At 44.1% G+C, this 24,364-nt stretch overlaps 2 protein-coding genes and 1 long non-coding RNA gene across 5 annotated transcripts in view; 2 read left to right on the plus strand and 1 right to left on the minus strand.

The window, feature by feature from the left end:
- KNL1 (kinetochore scaffold 1) overlaps nucleotides 1-11,252 on the plus strand; it is a 31,344-nt gene extending 20,092 nt beyond the window's left edge. The window contains exons 14-26 of one of the 2 annotated variants that reach the window (XM_075613419.1): nucleotides 49-164; nucleotides 1,375-1,465; nucleotides 1,586-1,702; nucleotides 2,093-2,180; nucleotides 2,402-2,479; nucleotides 4,098-4,137; nucleotides 4,851-4,952; nucleotides 5,741-5,841; nucleotides 6,056-6,124; nucleotides 7,757-7,866; nucleotides 8,181-8,299; nucleotides 9,112-9,234; nucleotides 9,516-11,252. In XM_075613419.1, coding sequence (XP_075469534.1) covers nucleotides 49-164; nucleotides 1,375-1,465; nucleotides 1,586-1,702; nucleotides 2,093-2,180; nucleotides 2,402-2,479; nucleotides 4,098-4,137; nucleotides 4,851-4,952; nucleotides 5,741-5,841; nucleotides 6,056-6,124; nucleotides 7,757-7,866; nucleotides 8,181-8,299; nucleotides 9,112-9,234; nucleotides 9,516-9,612 — 1,251 coding nt within the window. In that variant the 3' untranslated portion in view covers nucleotides 9,613-11,252. Of the gene's footprint in view, nucleotides 1-48; nucleotides 165-1,374; nucleotides 1,466-1,585; nucleotides 1,703-2,092; nucleotides 2,181-2,401; nucleotides 2,480-4,097; nucleotides 4,138-4,561; nucleotides 4,707-4,850; nucleotides 4,953-5,740; nucleotides 5,842-6,055; nucleotides 6,125-7,756; nucleotides 7,867-8,180; nucleotides 8,300-9,111; nucleotides 9,235-9,515 lie in introns of those variants that run through there. The other variant, XR_012803759.1, reaches the window with a different exon arrangement.
- A 1,228-nt stretch (nucleotides 11,253-12,480) lies between these two features.
- On the plus strand, nucleotides 12,481-22,639 carry RAD51 (RAD51 recombinase). 2 transcript variants are annotated; one of them, XM_075613421.1, is made up of 10 exons: nucleotides 12,481-12,600; nucleotides 13,225-13,322; nucleotides 13,823-13,960; nucleotides 15,711-15,828; nucleotides 16,378-16,469; nucleotides 16,920-17,014; nucleotides 18,225-18,338; nucleotides 18,981-19,110; nucleotides 19,821-19,942; nucleotides 21,570-22,639. In XM_075613421.1, exons 2-10 carry the CDS (start codon nucleotides 13,245-13,247, stop codon nucleotides 21,691-21,693), a joined length of 1,011 nt encoding a protein of 336 aa, XP_075469536.1. In that variant the 5' UTR covers nucleotides 12,481-12,600; nucleotides 13,225-13,244; the 3' UTR covers nucleotides 21,694-22,639. The 2 variants fall into 2 exon arrangements, with proteins under 2 accessions (XP_075469536.1, XP_075469535.1); XM_075613420.1 differs by lacking the exon at nucleotides 12,481-12,600 and adding an exon at nucleotides 12,607-12,749.
- Nucleotides 16,623-24,364, minus strand: part of LOC142502440 (uncharacterized) — a 49,001-nt gene continuing 41,259 nt past the window's right edge. Inside the window, exon 3 of the long non-coding RNA XR_012803760.1 lies at nucleotides 16,623-17,064. This is a non-coding gene — a long non-coding RNA (uncharacterized LOC142502440). The remainder of the gene's footprint in view (nucleotides 17,065-24,364) is intronic.

Below are 24,364 nucleotides of genomic sequence, written 5' to 3' on the forward strand. Positions count from 1 at the left end.
CATGCAGCAGAGGGGTTTTTGCTTCAGTCATTTTCTTTCTCCCCACAGCACAGAGTAAATAATGCTCCAACTCAGGAAGACCTCATGGTGGATCAGTACATATATCAGCCCAAACTGCAGGTCTATGAGGAAGACTGTCAGGCCCTTTACCAGACTGTACAAGAGTGAGATTCAGTTGTTTTTTTTACTTTTTTTTTTCTATTATCTTGGTAATGGGGGGGAAATGAAGGGTTTGGAAGAGATTGTATTTGTACTGGCTGAGTAACACAATCCCTTAAGTGTCACACCATATATGAAGTCCTCCAGTTTGTGTCTGGAAACATCCGTTCACCTCTAGTCAACTCAACCAACCACTTGATTAAATGTGTTGTGGTTTTAGCACAAGTTGTTCCTGTGCTAACCTTCTACTTGTGTAGCAATTGGGATCTTATAAGATGCCTAGATTCTCTCAAATGTATTCATACATTTAAAGCCTTCAGTGCCTTAATGATGTACAGTATGTCAGGGGTGACAACTCCCGACCTCAAGGGCCACCAACAGATCAGGTTTTCATGATATCCCTGCTTCAGCACAGGTGATTCAATCAGTGGCTGAGCCACCTGTGCAGAAGGAAGACTGAGTCACCTGTGCTGAAGCATGGATAGCCTGAAGCTGACCTGTTGGTGGTCATTGAGGACTGGAGTTGCCCACCCGTGGTGTGAGTTAATACCTTGACATACACTATACGTCATTGGTCTCTGCGCTTTTTGGGACGGGATTCTGCACCACACAGAAGGGCCCGTCCCCTCCCTGTCACATACGGCTCAACAGGATGGAACAGAAACCGCATCACGTGGTCACACTAAAGAACGGTCACATGATGCAGAAGTGCTGGAGAGACAGTGGCCATGGAAGTGGCACGACCTTCCGGCACTGAAAGGGGTTAAACCAGCAATCGCACCAATTTCTCCCCCCCCCCCTGTTTTATTTCCGTGATTGAACTACCCCTACACGTCCCTCCCTTCCAGAGTTAAACTGCCATGTTTAGCTATCTGAGATACTCACTAGTGTTCTCCCTGGACATTTAAATGGCCGTCCAGTAGGAAGCTGCAACGGATAGCTTCTCTCCTTTATTAGACCTATGACCTGTAAGATTCGATGGCCATTTTGATTACTTGGGAGGGAGCTTAAACGCCAGTAACTACATCGGTAAGGGTCTTTGGAGCTGGGGCTGCCCCAGTGCTAAAAATGTTCAATATTTTTTATTTCTACTTTTATATATAAAAAAAAAAAAAAGCATTGGAAATGTGCACAGCATGGCTTTTTCAGTATCGTTGTGAATGAGCCAAGAAGACTTTGGTCACCAAGCGTTTTCTTTTACACATTTCTTTCCAGGTTAAAGACATGTGTGGAGATGCAAGACAAACCTCTAATGCACGTAAACAACCTTATCTGGGAAGCAATGCGAACGTGCTCTGAAGAAGAGGTAGGGTTTGTTATTTAGAATGGCGTAATGTCTCCATATTGAGCATACATGTAAAACTGCTCCATGTTTTCTTATGTATGTAACGGAGAGGTGATAACATGCTGTTTGTTTGTTTGTCAGTTGTTGTGCTTCGGCGTGGAACTCAGGAGACAGAAGACCTTGTATACCAAGAAAAGTAAAGTTTTGTCTCACAATGGAAAAGTGTCATTGTACAGCAAACTGCTTCACACCGCGCAGGTACACTACCCGGACGTGACATAACACTTCTTCTCGTTTGCCTTTTGTGTTTAATGGTGCAGATTAAAACTGATTTATTATTGTATCTAGTCTTTAAAATCTCCTTTTTTGTATTTTCAATCCTCACTAACGCCCTATAATTAACAAACAAATATATCAAAATACTTTGCCATTTTAATTCCTCATTTACTTCAAATTCAACCATATGCAACACATCCCAAGTGAGTATCTAAAATTGTTGCACGGTCACTAAAATTCTTTGAAATGAAAACCACAGAACTCCTATTAAGTAGTACAGTAGTACTTATCAATTATTTTTACCATTACATTAATAAATCTATTAAAATACGTTCTGTTTGCAATCTGAAATGCTGTTTGATATTGTTATAGGTTCAATGTGAGCAGCTGGTGAGTCGAATAAATGAGGTGGATAAATTTCTTGAAGAGGCTGATCACTGCATTTCTGAGCTAGAAATGGGTGAGTGCTCTTACCCTTTATACCTGGAGGAAGAAGGAGTTGAGGTTTCAATCTGAAGTACAACATCATGCTGGGCCAATGAATCGTATCCGTATACAACCATATAGAAGTATCGCTTCTAGAGCTCCGGTTTTATTCCCAACCTCGCTCAGCCGAGACCTAGCGCTTGTTAAATATCTTTAGGTTTCCATCTTCTTCTTTTTTTTTTTTTTTTTTTTAAGAAACTGCAAAATTGGACACAAAATGCAGAAGTGCGAGTGTGGCGGAGTGGGACCCCAGAGTTAAAGCGCTACAGATAAGTAAGTCCGGAGCATTTTGTTACTTGACATGCAGTAGCTGCCTGTCCCATTATCCATCATGATGTAGGATAGGAGCGGCCAACTCCAGTCCTCTAGGGCCACAAATAGGTCAGGCTTTTAGGATATCCTTGATTCAGCACAGGTGGTGCAGTCTTTGATTGAGCCACCTGTGTTGAAGCAGGGATATCCTGAAAGCCTGACCTGTTGGTGGCCCTTGAGGGCTGGAGTTGGCAGCACCTGCTGTAGTTTTATAACTGCATGTGTGTAATAGGAGGAATCCTGAATGTGTGTAATAGGAGGAATCCTGCATGTGTGTAATAGGAGGAATCCTGCATGTGTGTAATAGGAGGAATCCTGCATGTGTGTAATAGGAGGAATCCTGCATGTGTGTAATAGGAGGAATCCTGCATGTGTGTAATAGGAGGAATCCTGCATGTGTGTAATAGGAGGAATCCTGAATGTGTGTAATAGGAGGAATCCTGCATGTGTGTAATAGGAGGAATCCTGCATGTGTGTAATAGGAGGAATCCTGAATACTTTGCCATAAAAAAATATTTTCGATCAGAAATCTATAAAGCGTTTGTCAAAATGGTTATATATGATCCTTTTATTAGATAATGGATTATTATTAAAAGCTTTTTTCATTGTGTTCAGCATGGCAGGTTTCCTTGTCATATTGCCAATAATTATTTATTCTATGTTGCTGGAAGTGTATGCAGCGCTGTACATAGAATATTTTCATGCACGGTAGGTCCCTGCCTTACAGAGCTTACAATCTAATTGCGGTGCCCAAGGCACAGGTGATTTTACCCAAAGTGACATGGTGCTGACAGTGGGATTTAAACCATGTTCACCCACTTCAAAGGCCGTGACATTTCTATTGAGACCCACCCTCAGCCCAGTTTTATGTATTATATGTTCTCCCAATGGTGACCATTTGGGCTAAAACATCTATGTCTCAATAAGTGGGATCAGGAGAGGTGAGCGTGGCTAGAAGATTCCACTCGGACATCAATCTAAGGCTGGGATTATGGTGCCGACATCGCTGCATGCGCGCGCCCGGCAAGCACTCTGATGTATTTTGTTATGGGAGCTACCCCAGTGCCTGCACAACTGCCAGCAAAGTAGAATACAAGAAAATCTGTGTTTTCAGGCAGCTACCGCGTGATGTCAGCGCACGTGAGCTGGTTCAGCCAATAAGGGCAAACCGCCACGCCCCCGCAACGCGTCTACAATCTCCTGCAGCCGAGTTCACAAATCGCTTTGGTTGCAGGAGTGCATGCGGCGGTGCGCTCATTCGCACGCAGCTGCGCAGGGACCATAATCCTAGCCTTAAAGGGAAACGGAGTTAAAAGCACCAACCCACCAGGGAAAGCTATGTTCTATAACTTAATAGCTTCATGTACTCAGTAACTACAAACTATATGCAACATACTTATGACAGTGCCACAACTATATGAGAATCACTTGTGGCTCCAGGTCTCCCTGTGTTTCATGATCAGAGTATAAGACGTTAAAGTGCTTTATTCATATTTATTTTTCCACTGCAAATCCCTTCCCTGTGTAAACAAACATGTACCCAGTTGCTCGCTGACCACATGTCACCCTTTGCTTGCAGAAGCAGAACATTTGAAGTCCGAGGATGAATGCAGTGACAGGTGAGACTTGGTTCAGTGAAGGAGACTGGTCCTTAACCCATACGTTCTCACCTCCACTCCTAAAGCCCCCCTCAACAGGTCAGGTTTTAAGGATATCCCAGCTTCAGCACAGGTGGGTTAGTCTTCGACTGCACCACCTGTGTGGAAGCAGAGAGCCACCTGTGCTGACGCTGGGATAGCCTGTAATCATGACCTGTTGGGGGGGTGGTGGGGGGTCTTGAGATTGCAGGTGAGCACTCCTGAGGTAACCCCTTGCTACGCAATAATTTGCTGGCCTTTCTTGCACTATTGTGGTTGATAACCGCTTGTGTGTAGAATTTATGAATGCATGTGTGAACTTTTACCACTGAAAAGTGATTGTATGGAATATAATCTGTCTCATTTAACGCAGAATAAATAGAATTTGCCATTTCATGCCTCTTAGGAGCTGCCAGGAAAAAAATACCTTAATTGCACAGATCTTATTATCCTGTGGGATTGACGGGCCGATCACGTTATTTTAACTGTGAGCAGAGGCTGCATGATCTCTCCAGGAATTCAAGAATAAACCTGTTACCCTCCCAACCTGGGTACAGTTTTCACTGTTAATTTGCAGCTTGTTTTCACTTGAAATATAGCACTTTGACATGTGATGTCTAGTAAAGGCGCCCAACACTGATTTAGCAGGCATTTCGTTGTGTACCTCCGAGCAGTGTGTTTCTGTCACCCTGCAGAGAACACGCACAGCTGGAGAATAAAAAGGAACAGATTCTTACACAACTAGGCTGCCTACAAGAAGAAGAACGGAGGCTGGGCAAGCGCATGGAGGAATTCACGTAAGAGACACCGGTGGGAAAGCAAGAACTGTGTAACAATACATCGTCTGACTTTACAGGCTCCCTCTATTCAATATTGTGAGAAACGGGAACACTGCTAATGATGCATCCACTTCCATTCACTAGGTTGAAGTTAATGCCATGTTAACTGTCTAGTACCCCGCTTATCACAATGTTGTATAGGTTCCTAGCAGCTCTATTTGTAGGCTGCGCATGATCAAAATGCAGCAACGACCCCAATAGTCACGTAAATACTTAGGAGATGAGCCCTTATCAAAAGTTGTTGATACATTGAGTCGTTCTGACCATGTCTCCATGTTGACGCATCAAAGATGTTTGCATTGGTTTTTGGAGCAACAGTGAGTAATCTGTATGTACATATTTATTTGTACTGTGCCATTCATGAATGCAACGCTTTACTGCAGTAATAGAGACAATAAAATAATATGAGATGTAATAAATAATAGGAATAAGGAAAATGAGTCCCTGCCCTTAAGAATTTACAAACTTACAATCTCATGAGTATGTAGGGAGATCTTAGTGTGTGTGTGTGTGTGTGTGTGTGTGTGTGTGTGTGTGTGTGTGTGTGTGTCTGTTGTATTTTCTGTGCCGAGCTGATATTATTCCAGTCCCTCTGCCCAGCAGATCCACATAAAGTGTAAGGGAGGTGATGGATGTAACATGTTTCTCTGTGCATGTCAAGCACAGAATAAGAAACTGTTGCTTGCCGTTCAGGACCTCTGCTGCCCACTGGTGTGTATTGAACTCTGTTTGTTTTTGTTATTCAGTTTCACAGAATGGGAGCTTGATGAATGGACAGATGATCACGCTGTTTTTACTTTTCTCTACGACTCTATTGAACTCGCCATTACTTTTGGCGATCCAGTTGGTAAGTGACACAAGTGACACAAATGTACTAGTATTTACAGATGCTGCAGGTGTCTTGAATACATTGGCTAATTTATGGCAGGAACCATGATCTCTTCAAGCCTCAGCAGATACACAAGAGCTACCAATATTATATAAGTGTTTTTCATAATATATCAATATCTAATGTGTTTATATATGTATAAAATGTATTTTATTCTTTGGTCTCTCTAAAGATGGCAAGAATTTCATAGACAAACCCTGCAGAAGAATTTCCAGTGTGACATTTGAGTCACAGTTGAATGGTAAGTTATGAACGAATAAAGAAGCATATGTTTAAATTTGAGGCCTACTGTACCAAAATAAATCTGCCGGGGAGATTTCTAAAGCATGAGACTTTTTTCAATTATAACATTTTTTTCAGTTATGAAATTATCATGCAATTAGTGGAAAAAAGGAAAGTAGCTATTTTATTTCAGTCTAAAGGCAGCTAGTTCATAAAAGTTGGATATTTAATGTTCTTTGTGTAAAATTATTCCAGATGCTGGAGGTGTGGACATGCAGAAAGTCCTCCGTAAATTCTGTATTATTGTGGTGTCTGATTAGATCCTCGCGTGTATATGGGGGGGGGGGGGGGGAGAACATGGCCTAACTTCCCAAAAAATCTTTCTGATTTGGAACTCGCATTTAGCAAGATTTTGGGGGTGAAGTTATACAATTTTTTTGATGTATTACACTATGTTGGGTTTATTTTTTTTGGGTGGGGGGGGAGTTCCTCCATATACACGGATTTAATCGCATGACACACTAATCCGTTATTTATAATTTAAGGAGCAATTTTTCCATGTCCAGACCTCCAACATCTGGGATAATGTTGTGCCAAAGAGAACTTGGCCATATCCTTGTTTCCAGTAACCGGATTTAGAGAGTTCGTGAGTTGTCCTGGCAGCAAACCCTTTATAGAGCATTTTTGTTTGTCAACACGCATGTATTGAGATGTTATATAGTTTTTGGGTAGAGTGCTTCACGTGTATAATACATTTCTATAGTTCATAAAAGTACCGTACAGCTTTGGGCAATCCGCATAAAACTGCAGTGAGCATCTTATGGTTGTGAAGACTGGCTCTCTAGTACAGGGGGGGCCCAACTGCAGTCCTCAAGGGTCACCAACAGGTCAGGTTTTCCCAATATCCATTCTTCAGCACAGGTGGCTCAGTCAATGACTGGGCCACGGATTGAGGCTCCATGCTGAAGCAGGTATATACTCAAAACCTGACCTGTTGGTGGCCCTGGAGGACTGGAGTTGGCCGCCCCTGCTCTAGTGTATTCTAAGCAACTCAGAATGATTGTTTTCCAGTCATTTACATTATATAGATTATCATGCGACCATTATCCTAACATTCAAATGGCACCGCCCCTTTTATTTCCCCATTTTTATATAGAAATTTGAGAACCATTTTTTGATCGACAGAAACTAAGCTCTAGCTAACCATTGCTATACCCGATTACAGACCCCCGTCTCCATGTACAAACCAGCCCCATAAGAGGCTGCTAATGTTCAGTGCTGTATGAATCTTTTACTGAACATACTGTATTATTTACAGTGAAGTAGCACACCAGATCCACATTATTTGAAAATGCTATTAGTGTTGTCATTTAAACAAGTGTTTTAATAGTTTATACAGTTCTTCTACTAAGATATCGGAGTGTTCATTTGTAGGTTGCGTTTTCTCATGAAAGGCCTAGGTGGTGAACTGCTTGTTTAATAATTTTGCCGTGGGGGGGGGGGGGGGGGAAATGCTACATATTGACATTTTGGGGTTTTCCTGTATATCCCAAACATTTTTCGAGGGACTATATCTTGCAACACCTGTTATTTTCTTAAAGGAAAATGAACTGTTTTCTGAAGATTTTGTTTTACGTGGTTTATTTTCCAGAGGAAATGGCTCCTCCTTCTTCTATTCTGGTCCAAAGACTGATTTTGCAGTTTATTGAAAACAGAGGATGTTTGCATCAGACGTATACGACACAAGAACATCTGCCACAGGTAACAAGTCTATTAAGTTCAAATGTTGTTGAACTTCCTACTTGTGCTTTTTTTAAAGAGCTTCAGAAAATAAGATGCAATCGTGCCGAGTTTCCAATTGCATTCACCGAAGTGTCATTTCCAAGGTGATTTGAATGTCATGTACCTGTTGACCGTCTGCTTTTAAACTGCGAGACTGACGAGCACGTTCAGAATGGTATATACACAAGGAATGACACTGTAGTTGGCAGTTGTAGCAGCATTTGCAGAAAGTGTCGTGGGTGACCATGTTGATGACTTCGGTTTATCTAACATCCCCTTTCTGTTCCCTTCAGCTGCTTCTTGATGTGTCGCTGGTGGTCAGTCGATGCCGGTTATTAGGAGAAGAGGTTGAGTTTCTGATGAAATGGGGAGCCAAGTTTTACCTGCTCAAAACAGAAGTGCACAACACAGAGTGAGTTGCACAACCTTACACTTTAACCCGGGGGTGGCCAACATCAGTCCTCAAGGGCCACCAACAGGCCACATTTTCCCTGCTTCAGCACAGGTGGCTCAGACTGAGCCACCTGTGCTGAAGCAGGGATATCCTTAAAACCTGACCTGTTGTTGGCCATTGAGGACTGGAGTTGGCCACCTCTGGTTTAACCATTTCAGTGCTAGTGGTCTATCCCTTCCAGACCCTTTAAAAACCCCTTTAACCCCACGCAACATCAGTTGCGGCTTCCTATTGGACTGCCATTACATCCCCCTGCAAAACGAATTACTGGTAACTTCCCCTGCAAGTATGGGAAAATAGTGCGGTTCAGCCCCCGGGGACACCCTGGGAAGGGAGACTGCTGCTTTCAATTCTGAGCCGCTCTTCAATATCCTATGAAGGTGCTTCCCAGTGCTGGAGCAGCTCCATTTAACTGAATGGCACAGAGAAGCGACTTCACTACATATTAAAATCCTTGCAACTGTCTGAAGTTTTACCCTGCAGTGTATAATCTGCATCCCCTTGTACACCCTTCACTCTGTACCACTTTCCTGAGCACTAATGGTTGGTAACCTTTATGCGATCAGATGAGCCTGCAAAACAATGTGTGATCCTTTCTGGTAGTAAAAAAAGTGTATAGCCATATTGTTTATCATAATACAACATTATAAAAAGGCAACATCAAAATCTCCCCCTCCTGCGATCTCAGAGGGTGATGGGTGAGATCTTTGCCTGCAAACGTAACCGAACATCAGGCTCCATGTATAATTACCGATCTCCTCTTCTTGCAGAGTGAAGTTTCTATTCTCTAGCTCGGCAGCTTTTGCAAAATTTGAGTTGGTAATAAATGTCTCGGAATCGTACCCAACAGTCCCGGTGTCCTTCAGTGTCGTGAAACGCATCGGAAGGATTGGGTAAGCTAAACCAGCGTTGCTCCAATCCTCAAGCTTCCCCGCAACAGGTCAGGTTTTCAGGATATTCCATATTCAGCATAGGTGGCTCAACCAAATGCTCAGTCAACGACTGAGCTTCTAATTGAGCTACCTGTGCTGAAGCTGGGATATCCTGAAAACCTGGCCTATTGGGGGGGCTTTGTTGAGCACCCCTGAGATAAACAATACCTTTATAAACAAAACCAAATAACCCTTCACATTTACTTGGGTACTAACCTACACTTTGTTTTCTTAACTTTCAGCCATGATGAAATATCTGCTGTTCTGTCCGAGGTTCCCGTGGGACTCTGCTATCTGAAGAGAGCAGTGCGTCATATATATCAAAAGCTTCTCTTGTAACCGCAAACTTGTCTGACCTTTTTTTTTCGGTTTCTTAATGTTTTTGTGTCCCGTCCCCTGTTTAAAGGGAAAACGTGGACAGGACTAAAGCCAAGTGAGGTCATTTGGAATCATTCTGAACAGTAGCTAGTTAGTCTGCACCACATGCAACTCGTTCATAGTTCACCTTTAGTTGTGATGTTTTTACCCTGTACGGAGAGCTATACTTGGTACCTTTTTTATAAGTGCCACTTTTTGCCAGAGTTCTTTCTTTTGGGGGGGGTGGTGTGGTGTGGTGTGTGTTTGAATGTATTGAATGTGGAAAAGTAATGTAAATATTTAATGTTTCATACAGGTTGTAAATCCATTGCATATATTTTCATGTGTTCTTCCTGAAATACACTTGGTCAGCTTAAAATCTTTCATATCTCCTTTTTATACAGTGTTTTTTCTGCTCCTATTACCAGTCCTTGTATCAAAATGTATTTTTTGTTAACATTAAAACTAAACTATGAAGCTAGAAACTGCTTCTTTTTCTAAAATAGGTGATCATTTGAAGTGGGACAGGAATATATTTAAATATGGCTTGGTAATTAGTTTGATTGGGGAATTAAACAAATTATTTAGTTTGAAAGATGGCCACGTAATGACGTCACTCTCTCTATAGTGCTATCTATTCACTGAGAAATAAGGCGAGAAATTCCAGGCTCGGAGCAGAAAAGAGGTTAATATGTGAAGTAAAAACCTGTATTAACCACTTGGCTGCCAGACGGGGTCAGTAACGCATTGCCAAGCACAGGATAAAGTACAGGAAGTAAACCGTGTGTGTGTGTGTGTGTGTGTGTGTGTGTGTGCGTGTGCATTCAGCTGCAATGGTCAAGTACTAAGTACCACAGATCACTAACATAGGGAAGCTTCTCAGACACTCTTAAACCTTGAATTCATGTTTGGAGATAAGGAAAGACACTGCAATCTCAACCAAGTTAATTTTGGCAAATAATAAAACATTTTTGGCTCACATGTTTCATGACGGATTAAAAAACCTGAAGTAGACTCTGTTTTTGACATCTTGCCCAGTGTACACTTTGGAGGAACGATGCAGGAATTCAATGTAAAATGTGAACTGGGAGCTGCACGTCACAATTACCAATCTACGAATTGGGGAAAAATAATAAAAATATAAAAAGGTGGGACTGCTGCACTAGGCTCCTAATGACCTCTTGGTTCAGATGACCATTGTTATTTGGAAACACGTCATATTAACGACTCTGTCATCGTAACCCTTATAGCAGGGGTTCTCAACTCCAGTCCACAAGACCTCCCAACAGGTCAGATTTTCAGGATATCCCTGCTTCAGCACAGGTGGCTGTTTCTTTGACTGAGCCACGTGTGCTGAAGCAGGGATATCCTGAAAACCTGACCTGTTGGGGGGTTTTGAGGACTGGAGTTGAGAACCCCTGCCTTAGAATTCAGTTCCCTTTCTTGTATTGGATCGCTGCGTCACATGCAGGTGTAACCAGTGTGTAAATATTCCCACATTAGCTGGCAAACTGGCCGTGGCTTTTTGTAAATGATACTTTGTTGCCATTTGTCAGTTTTCTCTGATGTTTTTATTCATCTTGTATTGATCAGAAAATATTAATAAAGTTATATTTGAATAATGTCTTATTCATTGAACTGTATTACACTCTTCCCTCCTTACTGTACATGAACACACTATGTATCATTTTTCACTCTATCCCTTAACTACATAAAGGAGTAGGCCTATAGACCTTTCACATTTCCACCTAGATATCAGCGTGTTGCATTATACAGCCAAACATGGGTTATGGGAGTACAGAGCTAGCACACACTCGGACAGATGCCTTACCCTTTTTGATTCAACACCTCCCAGGTTGAGGGTGGACCACTTATTAAACATTTTAAAATATACTATGACCCAGACACAAGGTTATAGGGGTAAATTATATATCCTCAAATGGCAGTTTCAATGGGGATTCTCATCTGTAAGCGGCTGCTTTGGCGTATATAGAATTTACCCTACTACTGTTCGGAATAATAAAACTAGTACTGCATTCCTTCGTTCATCACCGTCCTTTTCATGCTGGTTGCTACACCCCCCTCCTGAGATTCTGTGGCAGGTGCCTAATCTGTGCTCCCTGCCAGGTTGTATACCTCTAGGATCCAGAAGTTCTCATCTGTGCTGCACCCAAACATCCAAAGCCACGCTCTACATCAATATTGGGGAGTTCAGGGTAAGAAAGTTGCCCTAAGGCACAGGTGCACAACAACAGTCCTCAAGCACCCCACCAATAGGTCACATTTTCAGGCGATCCCAGCGAGCACAGGTGGCTCAGAGGCTCTGTCTTCGACTTGGACTGATTGGGCCACCTGTGCTGAAGCAGGGACTAATTGGGCCACCTGTGCTGAAGCAAGGATATCCTCAACACCAGACCTGTTGGGAAGAGGGGGTTGGGGCATGAGGACTGGAGTTGAACGCCCCTGCCCTAAGGAATGTGGAACTGATCCAGGCTTGAGATGAAGCCGAACAATCCGTTTGCCCTGAGTGATAGCAGGTCACGCCCGTGAAGTGCCAACTCCACATGGGAGACTGATTTTTTGTAGGATTATGGCGCAATGCATTTTATCAAATGAATATCCTATATAAACCCTTCATTGCAGGGAACAGCAACAGAATAACACACCAAAAAAATGGGTTGTGTAATCACCAGAGCACACAACAATATCTGAAAACCTATAGATATGTGTAATTACACGCACACAAATAGCTGCACCTAAATGTACTGTAGGAACATGCACCGGAGGAGGGGGGTGCGTGCACGGACAGCCTGTAATATGTGCACGCACGCGTCTCGCACTAGGACCCAGAATCCCCTCGGGTGAGCCAGCCCTGTCAGCTGACCTGCGGGGTGCGCGCTGACATCACGCGCACGGCTCGGCGGGATTTTCGGATTGGCCTCTGAAGTTGCGTGGATCCAAACGGCCCTGGTGAGGAGAGCTGGTACCGGGAGTGGACGGGCCTCTGCTTCGTATTTAGCCCACTGCAAGTCACGGCTTCTCTGTGACGGAGTTATCTCCCCCTTCCCCCAGCACGCATGGGATTATCCGGGGGCTTGGAGCGCCCTGGCACTGAGAGGGTTAATATATTACACCAACACTGCCTTCAGTACTTAACGGGTTAATCGGTGTCTATAGCATGTTGCTAGGCCCTTGGCACACAAGGAGTTAAAGCTCGGGGCTGGGCGTCGGTCCCTCTGGCACTGAATGGGTTAATGAGCATAACGGGCAGCAGGGTACTTCCCTGTGTACTTCCACACCACATTCACGTCCTGCGCGGTGCTGAGAGGGTTAACATTGCTGCTTTGAGCCCCCCATCACTGCAAGCCGGGCCATGCATCCTGTTGTGGCACTAAAGGGGTTAACGCCTTTGCCTTGTCCCCTGACTATGGGGAGGTTAACCCCTTCTCTGCCAACAGCGCACCCTCCAGCCCCCCTCCCCCCCAAAATCACCACCTGCAAGATACTGACCTTTGAAGTGGGTCTGCGTGCAGGAAGGGTAATGTGATGGGGACGTCTTTTTGCTGATGCGCATTCTTATGTCCACTCTTTCAGTGACACCGACCTGCCTTAAAATGGCCATGCAGATGCCGTCTGAAGCCGCAGCAACGGAGGAGGAGAGCTTTGGCCCTCAGGCGATATCCCGGTTGGAGGTATATAGCGCACGGAATTGCATGTTAATTGATTATAGTTCACACTGCCATTACAATGTAACGTATATATTACATGTTATATAAAGACTAGACCAGGGGTGCTCAACTCAAGTCCTAAAGCCGCCCCTCCCCCCCAGGTCAGGTTTGCAAGATTATCCCAGGTGCAGCACAGTCTTTGACTGAGCCACCTGTGCAGGGTTATCCTCAAAACCTGACCTGTTGGATAGTGGGGGGGGGGGGAGGGCTTGAGGACTGTAGTTGAGCACCCCTGAGTTAGAGAGTACCAGAGGTAGGGTGCTGTATGAGAGATTTCAGGCCCCTCTGGCAGCTAAGAGGTTAAAATGTGTTTCAATCAAACCATACATGGCCTAAAATGCCGCTGGCTGGAGAGCCCCCTGTCACTGTCTGGGTAATAGAACCAGTATATAATGTAAGGATATAAACATGGCCGCCGTCACGGCACTGTTTGACTTCCCGCTCTCCCCCTTCTTTCTTTTCAGCAATGTGGGATAAATGCAAACGACGTAAAGAAATTGGAGGAGGCCGGATTTCACACCGTGGAGGCCGTGGCCTACGCGCCGAAGAAAGAGCTGCTCAATATAAAAGGCATTAGTGAAGCTAAGGCCGACAAAATCCTGGTAAGAACAGCAAGAACACAACGCTCATTTTCCTGTGTGCTGTGACACCTCCTTATTGGTTCACTGGCTTTCTTTTATACTTGCATTCCCTTCCTGTATTAGCCTCTCCCGCCCTCATTGTATCTTTCCTGGTATAATAGTTAGAAATAAAAACCCCTATGTTCCCCGGTATCTGTAATCTAGTTGCATCCGATCCCATAAGGGAAGATGGAACCTTCTTTCTTATTGTTTGTATTGTCAGGAAACAGTACGGCTACGTTTTCAGCGCTCTGGTTTTCTTCCGTAAACGGTATTGTGAGTGTGTAGTTGTGCGAGAGAGCAAGTGTTTTTTCTCGCACATGTTCTAACGGTTCTGCAGTATAATTAGTTTTCCGTATAATTGCACTCCCTGGCGTTCGATAATTGACTTGTATTTAGTCAAATGTCCATCTTTTACTTATGGGTGAGGCAAGACGTATTAAATGCAGCAGTTAATGCCAACGAATGTGAATGCTGACTTGTAATCCTGAGGCTTCTGGTCCAGTTCTAGATTACTGACGCAAAATGATTGGTTTCTCCAGTAATTAAAACTTGTGACCAATCCTAAAGAAACCATTACTGTGGAGAAGGCTTCACTGGTTAGTTATTACAGTGCTGATGTTAATACCCTGCAACGCATTGCTTCAGTCCCCCTGGCAGTGGCGGGGTTAAAGATAGGATGGAGAGCATCTAACAACTTTAAACTGGCAGAATTGGCAAAGGACTGCGTATTGAAACTGCGTTTATTTTTATATTCCCCCTTAACGACCCTTTGAAGCCTAAATAATAAAGATGCTATATTGTCTATATACCTATATATTCAGCATGTAACTAGTAAAAATGAGAAATGATATTTGATACTGATTAGCTGCCTCCGCAAAGAGAAGATGATAAATCAGAATGAAGACAGGCAGGTGTAGAAATGTTTTATGTGACTTAAGAATCTATTTTGTTTTATTCATTTTCATTCTGTATGAAACTTGGTATGTTTAATGTCTGCTGAGTTGAATAGTATATGGTTATGAATCGAAGGTTAGTTAAATAGTTAGTCAGTAGTAAAAGACAATACAATAGAGATTGGCTTTAAAAGATTAGGAACATAGTTAATCCTATCGTTACTTAGTGACAGAACACGAGGGTTTTGTAAATTAAACTAAATATTGCTAAATGAAGAAAGTGTTCTAATGTTGCTGATTGACTAAGAACATTGGGCTGACAGTGAGAAAAACAGGTGATTGCTATGTTAAGACTGGTTAAAGGAAAATGTATAAAGATTGTATTTGAATTTATAGAATTCAGAATCATTTAACACCACCAAGCTAAGGATTCTCCACTCTATAACTAAATTCTACATGCTTTAAAACCTGATGTAACTGACTGAAATGAGGCTGTAAAAGACGTTTTCTATTGTCTCTGAATAAATTGAGAAAAGAACCGGGCCATGGACTATTTCCTATATATTGAAAGGAGGAACATTTGTTTGCACCCAGCTAATGAGCTAAATGTCCAGGGGCTGCAGTGAGTGGTGAAAGCATGATGTAGGTGTTGATACATACAGTATTAGTATAGCTGAACAAACAGTGTGTTAATTTTCAGTGACTTGCTGGAATACTTTTACCTGTAAAGCGACTTTAAGCATGAGCAGTAATACCTGCTTCCCATGGCGCGTTAAAGCGTGTGAGATCTCTCATCCGGTGCTGCAATAATCATGTGTCCATCTCTCCCCTTCCAGGCAGAAGCTGCCAAGCTGGTTCCGATGGGATTTACCACAGCTACAGAGTTTCACCAGAGGCGTTCAGAGATCATTCAAATATCCACAGGCTCCAAAGAACTTGATAAGCTCCTTCAAGGTGCTGGCTCCATTTGTACACAACACATCCTTTGTCTGATGCATTATATTACAATGGGACATGTGCACGTAATGCAACAGAGAGGAGAATTGTTAGTATTATTAGATGCAGTTATGTCCAATGTTGTGAGCATAGAGGATCAGTCTTACCGTTATTAGAAATTATTACCAACAAACGACGCCATTCATTACACTGCTACCAATGTTACAAGCTAACTTGTGGGTTGCCACTAAATATTTGTGTGGGGGTGCACCAGATCTTATGCTGCCAAAGAGAAAACATCCCAAGATGCAATGGGAAACGTTTTTTGTTTTCCGAGGTCACCCTCACCTGCCACATGTAAACCCAAAAGGTATTTTGGTTATTGCTTTACTTAAAGATATGCTTTAAGCGCCTCAGAGATAACAAATTCAGCTTTTTATAAATTACATTTAATGCTCACTTACAATTTAGTGGGATCCCTGTGTAACGGTTACGTGCACAGACATATTGGCTTGATTCCTATTTATTTCCGAGGTAAGTAACAATATTTTCTTGTCCTTCCACCAGGGGGTATTGAAACCGGCTCCATTACGGAGATGTTTGGGGAGTTCCGCACCGGGAAGACTCAGCTGTGTCACACTTTGGCAGTAACCTGCCAGGTAGGTAACAGATCTTTTCTCCCGCTCGTGTGTTTACATAGGGCGCAAATTCTAGTAACTATTTGTTTTCTGAAAAAACTATAAAAAGAAAAAAAGATTTAATTCAGCTGTGAATGGAAAGATTGAATACTAAACCTTTTTGTTTTAGTCTTGTGCTCTTTAATTAAATACCACACAGACCCTCACTTCATTAACCCCTGCAACTTACTGAGATGACTATCTTCCACAAAGAACTATGATGATGGAACGAGCATGCACTGGTGTGGTCACGTTGAATACACGAGGCTTCATCATTTCGCTATTAAAATGCTTGTTGGTTTAATCTTCGCACAGTGTTACACTTCGATCCTCAGGGGCTTTGGTGTTGTGCAGGCAATTACCAAGACATTCCGCCTCTAAATACTGTCGCTTTCTTTGTACGTCTGTAATCTCTCTCTTGCACGGTTCCAGCTCCCCATTGATAGAGGCGGCGGTGAAGGAAAAGCTATGTACATTGATACTGAAGGCACTTTTCGACCTGAACGTCTGCTTGCCGTGGCTGAGAGGTACTTTTTTCGGTGCTTTGGGCATTCATTATGGCAGGAATATTGGGACTCTGCAATACACCAACAATTGTTTTTAAGAAACAAATCGCCTTATTACAAGAAAGAAACATATTTTAGAAATTTTAATGAAGGGTGAATTGCAGCTCACTATAGTGGCACTCCACTAAAGATGGTGGACTGCCCGGGTGCTTTAGCTTCAAAGAAATTGGCTATAATAGAAAGTAATTGCTGGTGTCAATGTTTGAAAACTCACAAACATGGGTTCATTTGATAATGAGACGTTTATTGCACAGTATGATCATACACATTCAAAAGTCTATAAGACTCTCTGCCAGGGAGTGTCCCAACAGCCGTTTTATACATATCATTTCCTTTGTCTAAAATGTGTTACTAGGCAGAGTATACTAACCACTCCTTCATTCTTAAACCAATAATTTTACAGGTCATTAAAACCTGGTTAGAACTAGATTAAAACAGTTCTCTATAGGAACAAGACACTTCTTGTTACCAGGAATGTGGATGTTTCTTCAGACAGTTGTAAATTGTGAGCAAAACACATTCAAACCACACACTCTCTCTTACACACACAATGGAGACTGAAAACATAACAGACAAAATGGAAACAGAACATTTGCCTTCAATCCTTCTCCAGAGACGACCCCCCCTCCCCCAGTCCATTTAAGTAATATATACATTTCAGCAATATTACTTCATCTCAGGCACAGCATGACTTCTGCACAAATGCAAACATTGTGTTACTATGGTCCACGTTACAGCTCTGCAAAAAGCCTTGGAGATCGGAAACTTCGGCCTTCGTAATAAACTTTTGGCAATTTTGCCTAAGTCCTGGTGTGCCTGCTATTACTTTCTATCCCATCTCTTATATATCTCCTTTTCCTGTTCATGTTCTACATTAATGAAAAGATCTTGACGAGCTTTGCAGACAAAATTGTCAGATTTATAAATATTCAAGTTCTAAGTATAAATGGCTCAGTAATTAAAAAAAAAAGTCTATATTTTACCGGGACAAGTAGATATATACAAGCTGAATTGAGACATCTTGTTTGAGTATGCGCTGGTTGCTGTATTTGTTCTGTATATTCTATGTTTATGGTATAGAAAACGCTAGCAGAAGATCTCATCTCTAACATAACTACAAAAAACGAATGCCATGCAGGTCTCTCACCACCTGAAGTGTTTTGTTTTGTAGGTACGGCTTATCAGGCAGTGACGTTCTGGACAATGTAGCTTATGCTCGCGCCTTCAACACGGACCATCAAACCCAGCTGCTGTACCAGGCGTCCGCCATGATGGCAGAGTCCAGGTACTTATACCTACTGACCGCACCTCCCCGGGTTCTGCACCTCATGTTGGGTTTTCTCTGCTCTCGTGTTTATTAGTTATTTCTAAATGTGGGATCTGTAAGCGGTGATGTTTCATCGCTTCATACATCCCTCGCTAGCAGCGTGTAAAATGTAACATTTACTTCCCGAGCAGAGACTCATGTTAAGGAAGTTGGGTGTTGGTTTGCAGGTAGAGGTGTGCATGGATCCCTTTAGGACCCCGGAACCTCCGCATTGACCTCAAGGAGGAGAAATAAAACACATTGTTTCACATTTTCATGTGTGGGTAAATGTAAGGAAAATTAAGCGCAGGCAGTCTCCCCACAATATTACCTTTTCATGTCGGTCTAGTGATTTAGCCCAGGGGTACGCGACTCCAGTCCTCAAAAGCCCCACACCTTACAGGTCAGGTTTTAAGGATATCCCTGCTTCAGCACAGGTGGCGCAATCGGTCTCTGCTTCAGCACAGCTGACTCAGTCTTCAAATGAGCCACGTGTGCTGAAGCTGGGATATCCTTCAAACCTGGCCTGATCTAGCCCACTAACATCTGCTGCTGTGGTATTTCTGACCCTGTACCCAGACTGTACGGCGTGGTTGGACCTGTGTCTCGTGTTCTCCCCAGGTATGCTCTGCTCATTGTGGACAGTGCGACGGCTCTGTACAGGACAGATTACTCTGGCAGGGGGGAGCTTGCTGCCAGGCAGATGCACTTGGCTCGGTTTCTGCGTATGCTGCTCCGACTTGCAGACGAGGTAACATCCATGTTTACAGCCGGCTGATGTGTCAGATTATGGGCAACAGTGAATGGGTTTTAGCCTCGGATTTACAGTTTCTTGAACGAGACATTTCTTAATTGCACTCCCTTATCTAAGCTAATTACAGCTGTGTGAACCTGGTGAACTCCCCCCAAATAACCTGCAACGCAAAATGGGCGACACCTCCCCTATCAAGTAGAAACCAGTATGCAAAATGGCATTAAATTATTGCATTATTTCCTGCGCCTTCAAAATAAATCATTTAAAAAAAGAGTCATGTGTTCAGTAAACACAGAGATCTAAATGCTTTATTTCAATTTTGTGTTTCAGACTCTTCTGGCACTGCAGGTGTTAAACCAGGTGCTGCCAACTCCAGCCCTCAAGGGCAACCAACAGGTCAGGCTTTCAGGATATCCCTGCTTCAGCACAGGTGGCTCAATCAGTGAGAGCCTTTGACTGCACAACCTGTTCTGAAGCAGGGATATCCTGACCTGTTGGTGGACCTTGAGGACTGGAGTTGGCCGCCCCAGGGTTAAACACTATTGAGCTTCTTGGCCTGTCATTGATTATAATGGCATCCTGCTTTTGTTTTAACCCCTTTGCTGCCAGTGGCCAGCAACAGGTTTCTCAGCTTTGTTTTGCCTCCCCCTGGCAGTATAAGGGTTAATACACCAGACCAAGCTTCCTAACACCTGTTATTTCCGAAGTTTGGCGTAGCCGTCGTCATCACCAATCAGGTGGTAGCGCAAGTAGACGGAGCTGCCATGTTTTCCGCTGATCCCAAGAAGCCCATCGGAGGAAACATCATCGCTCACGCCTCCACTACCAGGTAACCCTCGCACTCACTCACACACGCCTCCACTACCAGGTAACCCTCACTCTCACTCACTCACACACACGCCTCCACTACCAGGTAACCCTCACTCTGACGCTCTCTGCATTACACACGGGTTCCACTACCAGGTAACCCTCACTCTGACGCTCTCTGCATTACACACGGGTTCCACTACCAGGTAACCCTCACTCTGACGCTCTCTCTGTATTACACACGGGTTCCACTACCAGGTAACCCTCACTCTGACGTCCTCTCTGTATTACACACGGGTTCCACTACCAGGTAACCCTCACTCTGACGCTCTCTCTGTATTACACACGGGTTCCACTACCAGGTAACCCTCACTCTGACGCTCTCTCTGCATTACACACGGGTTCCACTACCAGGTAACCCTCACTCTGACGCTCTCTCTGCATTATACACGGGTTCCACTACCAGGTAACCCTCACTCTGACGCTCTCTCTGCATTACACACGGGTTCCACTACCAGGTAACCCTCACTCTGACGCTCTCTCTGTATTACACATAGGTTCCACTACCAGGTAACCCTCACTCTGACGCTCTCTCTGTATTACACACGGGTTCCACTACCAGGTAACCCTCACGCTAACGCTCTCTCTGCATTACACACGGGTTCCACTACCAGGTAACCCTCACTCTGACGCTCTCTCTGTATTACACATGGGTTCCACTACCAGGTAACCCTCACTCTGACGCTCTCTCTCTGTATTACACGCGGGTTCCACTAGCAGATGCTTTGTACTAAAGTGCGCAGCTTTGTACGGTTAGAATGGGAATTTGAGAATTTAGGATTAAAATGTGTTTGGGGATTCTGGTTTTTAGTGCGTTTTTTTTTTTTTTTCCCCGGTGTTTTAATTTTATTTAATATATATATTTATTCTCCGTGTTGACAATGGGGGGAAATAAGCCATTTGGGGTTTATTGGTGCACTTGATTTTTTCCCGTGTCTTTGTCTCCTGTGGCCGAGCTGCTGCAGGACGGGTTTTAACCAGAAGTGCGAGTTCACTTGTGTTTTTTTTTTTTTTGTTTTTTTTTTAATAAAACCTGAAACGGAATTCCCTAAATGTGTTGTAGTCTTAACCTGGACATTTATCATTGGCAGGTACCTGAGGCACTAGAACAGGGGGTGGCCAGCTGCAGTCCTCGGGGGCCATTTTTGTACGTGTGCAGAAAGGCTCAGGCGTGCAATTTCCGCAGTATAGAACATGTGTGGGTCTTGTGTGTATCTTTGTACGTGTGTCGGTGTACATGCACAAATCTGTCTATTTCAAGGGTGGCCAACTCCAGTCCTCAAGGGCCGCCAACAAGTCAGGTGTTCAGGATATCCCCGCTTCAGCTGAGCCACCTGTGCCGAAGCAGGGATATCCTTGAGGACAGGAGTTGGCCACCCCTGCGCTAGAATGCATAAATATTTAAACTGATACAAATAAAATTAACTTGGGTTTCATAAAACCTTTCACTCAAACAAGATCCCAAGTTGCCTCTCGGGGACGTTTGCTGTGCAGCTAACTCCGGGGTACAAGCGTCTCCCGTGTCCCTGAGGGGGGGGGAACGAGTGGAAGCTTCTTACCTCTTCTAATCGATTTCTGTTTGTTTGCAGGTTGTATTTGAGGAAGGGCCGCGGTGAAACGCGTATCTGCAAGATCTACGACTCGCCGTGCCTCCCTGAGGCGGAAGCCATGTTTGCCATTAACCCTGACGGAGTGGGAGACGCCAAGGACTGAGCTGGGCACATTACACGCTGTGATAGCAGACTCTTTAACACGTAGACTGGTGAACTGTTCCACTTCGTCGTGGCTGACAGGTGACACGGCGCGGGATTCCAAAAAGGCCGCCTGCCACCTCTTCTACAACGGCGTCTCCGGTCGCAGCCAACGTTACAGGAGATCTTGGCCCCTTTTACAGAACTTGCCGTTGACCGCGTAACAGCCACCATCCAAAGAACCGACGTCAAACGTAAACACAGGACAACCCTGGGAAGCCGCAGGCCGTCCACAGACTATACAAGTATTCATCTCCACTGCAAAGGAAGAGCGCGCCGTTCATTCTGCTTTCATGCGCAAGGATTTTTCTTTTTTTTTCCTTCTCAGATATACAATGATTTTGTCCCACTGCTGAATAATCCGTCATTGCCACATCTATGTCCCAGTGACGCGGCACTTTATATACAACATGATTTGGACGGGCTTATTCGCCCCTTTTCACTGCCAGGATGTGATGATGGTTAAATCCTAGCCCGGCACCTGTATATATTACTGGTTACAGCAGGGGCTCTCCGCTCCAGTCCTCAAGACCCCAATCGGTCAGGTTTTCAGGATATCCCTGCTTCAGGGCAGGTCTTTGTCTGAGCCACTGATTGAGCTACCTGTGCTGAAGCAGGGATATCCTGAAAACCTGACCTGTTGGGTGGGGGGAGGGGGCTTGAGGCCTGGAGAGGAGAACACTTGGGTTACAGGTTTTAGATCAACCCTAATATATCCCTTGCATATATGGAAACTAGTGAAAATCCTTTGATACAACCACACAAGCCGTGCTTTGGGAACGCAGTTTCAGATCTGTACATTTGTTTGCCGTTTGCGCTAACGATTTTGTGTTTTTAGTTAATTTTGTCATTGGAATAAATGCATAGATGGGAATATGGGTGGAAAATAAACGGCACAGTCACTTAAACAGTTTGCTTGGAACCTTATTGCACTTGAGGGATTTAAAAGGGATATCGGTAATCCATGTCGTGCTTTCCATCACCTACTTATACCCTTCTGATGAATGATGATGCGTTAGGAATTCACTCGGCAAAATAAACCATTTTGCTGTCGGGGCGGAGCAATCTCATTACTTGTCGCTTTGGCAGAGGAAAGGTTAAACCATTTAACTGCTTCTCTGCCAGAGGAGCCGACCGCTTACAGGCTCTGGCAGCACGCAGGACTAATCTAGCACTGAAGGGGTTAAGATGTTTTGGATTTTTTTTTTTTTCCTCCCTATGATCAGGTTGTCTCGTGAGCCCGGAGACAGGTCCACGAACCGGCCTCGCCCAATAATCCTGGGGCGGCCAACTCCCTGTCCTCCAGGGCCACCAACAGATCAGGTTTTCAGGATATCCCTGCTTCAGCACAGGTGGCTCAGTCAAAGACAGCCACTGATTGAACCACCTGTACTGAAGCAGGGCCATCCTCAACCTGGCCTGTTTGTGGCCCTTTAGGACTGGAGCATACTCCACCGACTGATGAAATAATGAAGCAGGAGCAGTTATACAGTTGTAGTAATTAGCGCTCCGTTACAACCCAGTAAATGATCAAAAATTAAAGGTGCAATCCCTGTTAGTTTACACAAGTTTAGAAAACCTTAATGTAAGGTGCAAAGTCTTGTTCTGCCGGAGTAGCGCCATAATAATGTCTTTTGAAACCCTGGTTGTCCATGTGATCGTCAGTAAATCACTTAACTCCCCTGGTTTCAGGCACCAAAATTACATTCTACGCTCTATGGGGCAAAGTTCTATGCACATCGCTGTATAGACTGTCAGCGCTATATAAGAAAAATATATAATGGCCACACCGAAAAGGGAACAGCGGGAGGAGATGCAACCCTTACCACGTCTCTGCTCGCCCTGTTAACAAACTTTGGCTTAGAACCAGGAAATGGCAATTTGTCAATAAAAATAAAATCTATATATTGGTTCATGGGCTTTAAATTGAGGTCGATCAGAAAAGTGATTTATCTCCCGCTCTCCCTGGCCAACACACAGCCTGTAAACCTGTATTCTAGCAGAGAAACTGATCCTCACACTCAGTCCCCAGTAATGTGCACATGCAGAGGGCAGTGACAGGGTTAATCGTCACGCAAGTGGTCTGCTAACATTTACCAAATGCTTGTGGTTTGAAAGAGGCTGTGAAGGACTAGCGGCTGTTTCTATGTCCCCACTCAGATAGGGGAGCAAATCAGATCTGGGAGCAATGTGCGACTGTGCCGTACATTAACTATGGGGTACCCAACATGAGTCCTCAAGCCCCCCCTCCCTACCCATCCCCCCCAACAGGTCAGGTTTTCAGGATATCCCAGCTGCAGCACACATGTGGCTCAGTCAAAGACTGAGCCTCTGAACCACCTGTGCTGAAGCAGGAACTGAATGAGCCACCGGTGCGGAAGCAGGGATATCCTGAATATCTGACCTGTGTTGGTGGGGGGTTGGGGGGGTTTGGCGGACTGGAGTTGAGCCCCCCAGCATTAGCAGCAGATAATTCGGGAAAGCAACACGCCAAAACCCAAAACAAACTGAGACGTGGTTTAAATGATTGATTTGTTCGATTCACTGCAGATTGCTACTGCAACTTCTGAGCATCATTCACCCACGGTGGGGTCCATTGGGTGTCTTTCATTAAACTCTGATAGTGCCGATCA

Source organism: Ascaphus truei, chromosome 9, assembly GCF_040206685.1.
Source record: "Ascaphus truei isolate aAscTru1 chromosome 9, aAscTru1.hap1, whole genome shotgun sequence".
Taxonomy (NCBI): domain Eukaryota; kingdom Metazoa; phylum Chordata; class Amphibia; order Anura; family Ascaphidae; genus Ascaphus; species Ascaphus truei.

Excerpts from the sequence above, each read along its gene's own strand:
- RAD51 (XM_075613421.1), top strand. The coding sequence starts at position 13,245 with ATGGCCATGCAGATGCCGTCTGAAGCCGCAGCAACGGAGGAGGAGAGC. Across the intron at positions 17,015-18,224 it reads CTGCTTGCCGTGGCTGAGAG|GTACGGCTTATCAGGCAGTG; the intron begins GTACTTTTTTCG and ends TTTGTTTTGTAG. Across the intron at positions 19,111-19,820 it reads TGCTCCGACTTGCAGACGAG|TTTGGCGTAGCCGTCGTCAT; the intron begins GTAACATCCATG and ends TTATTTCCGAAG.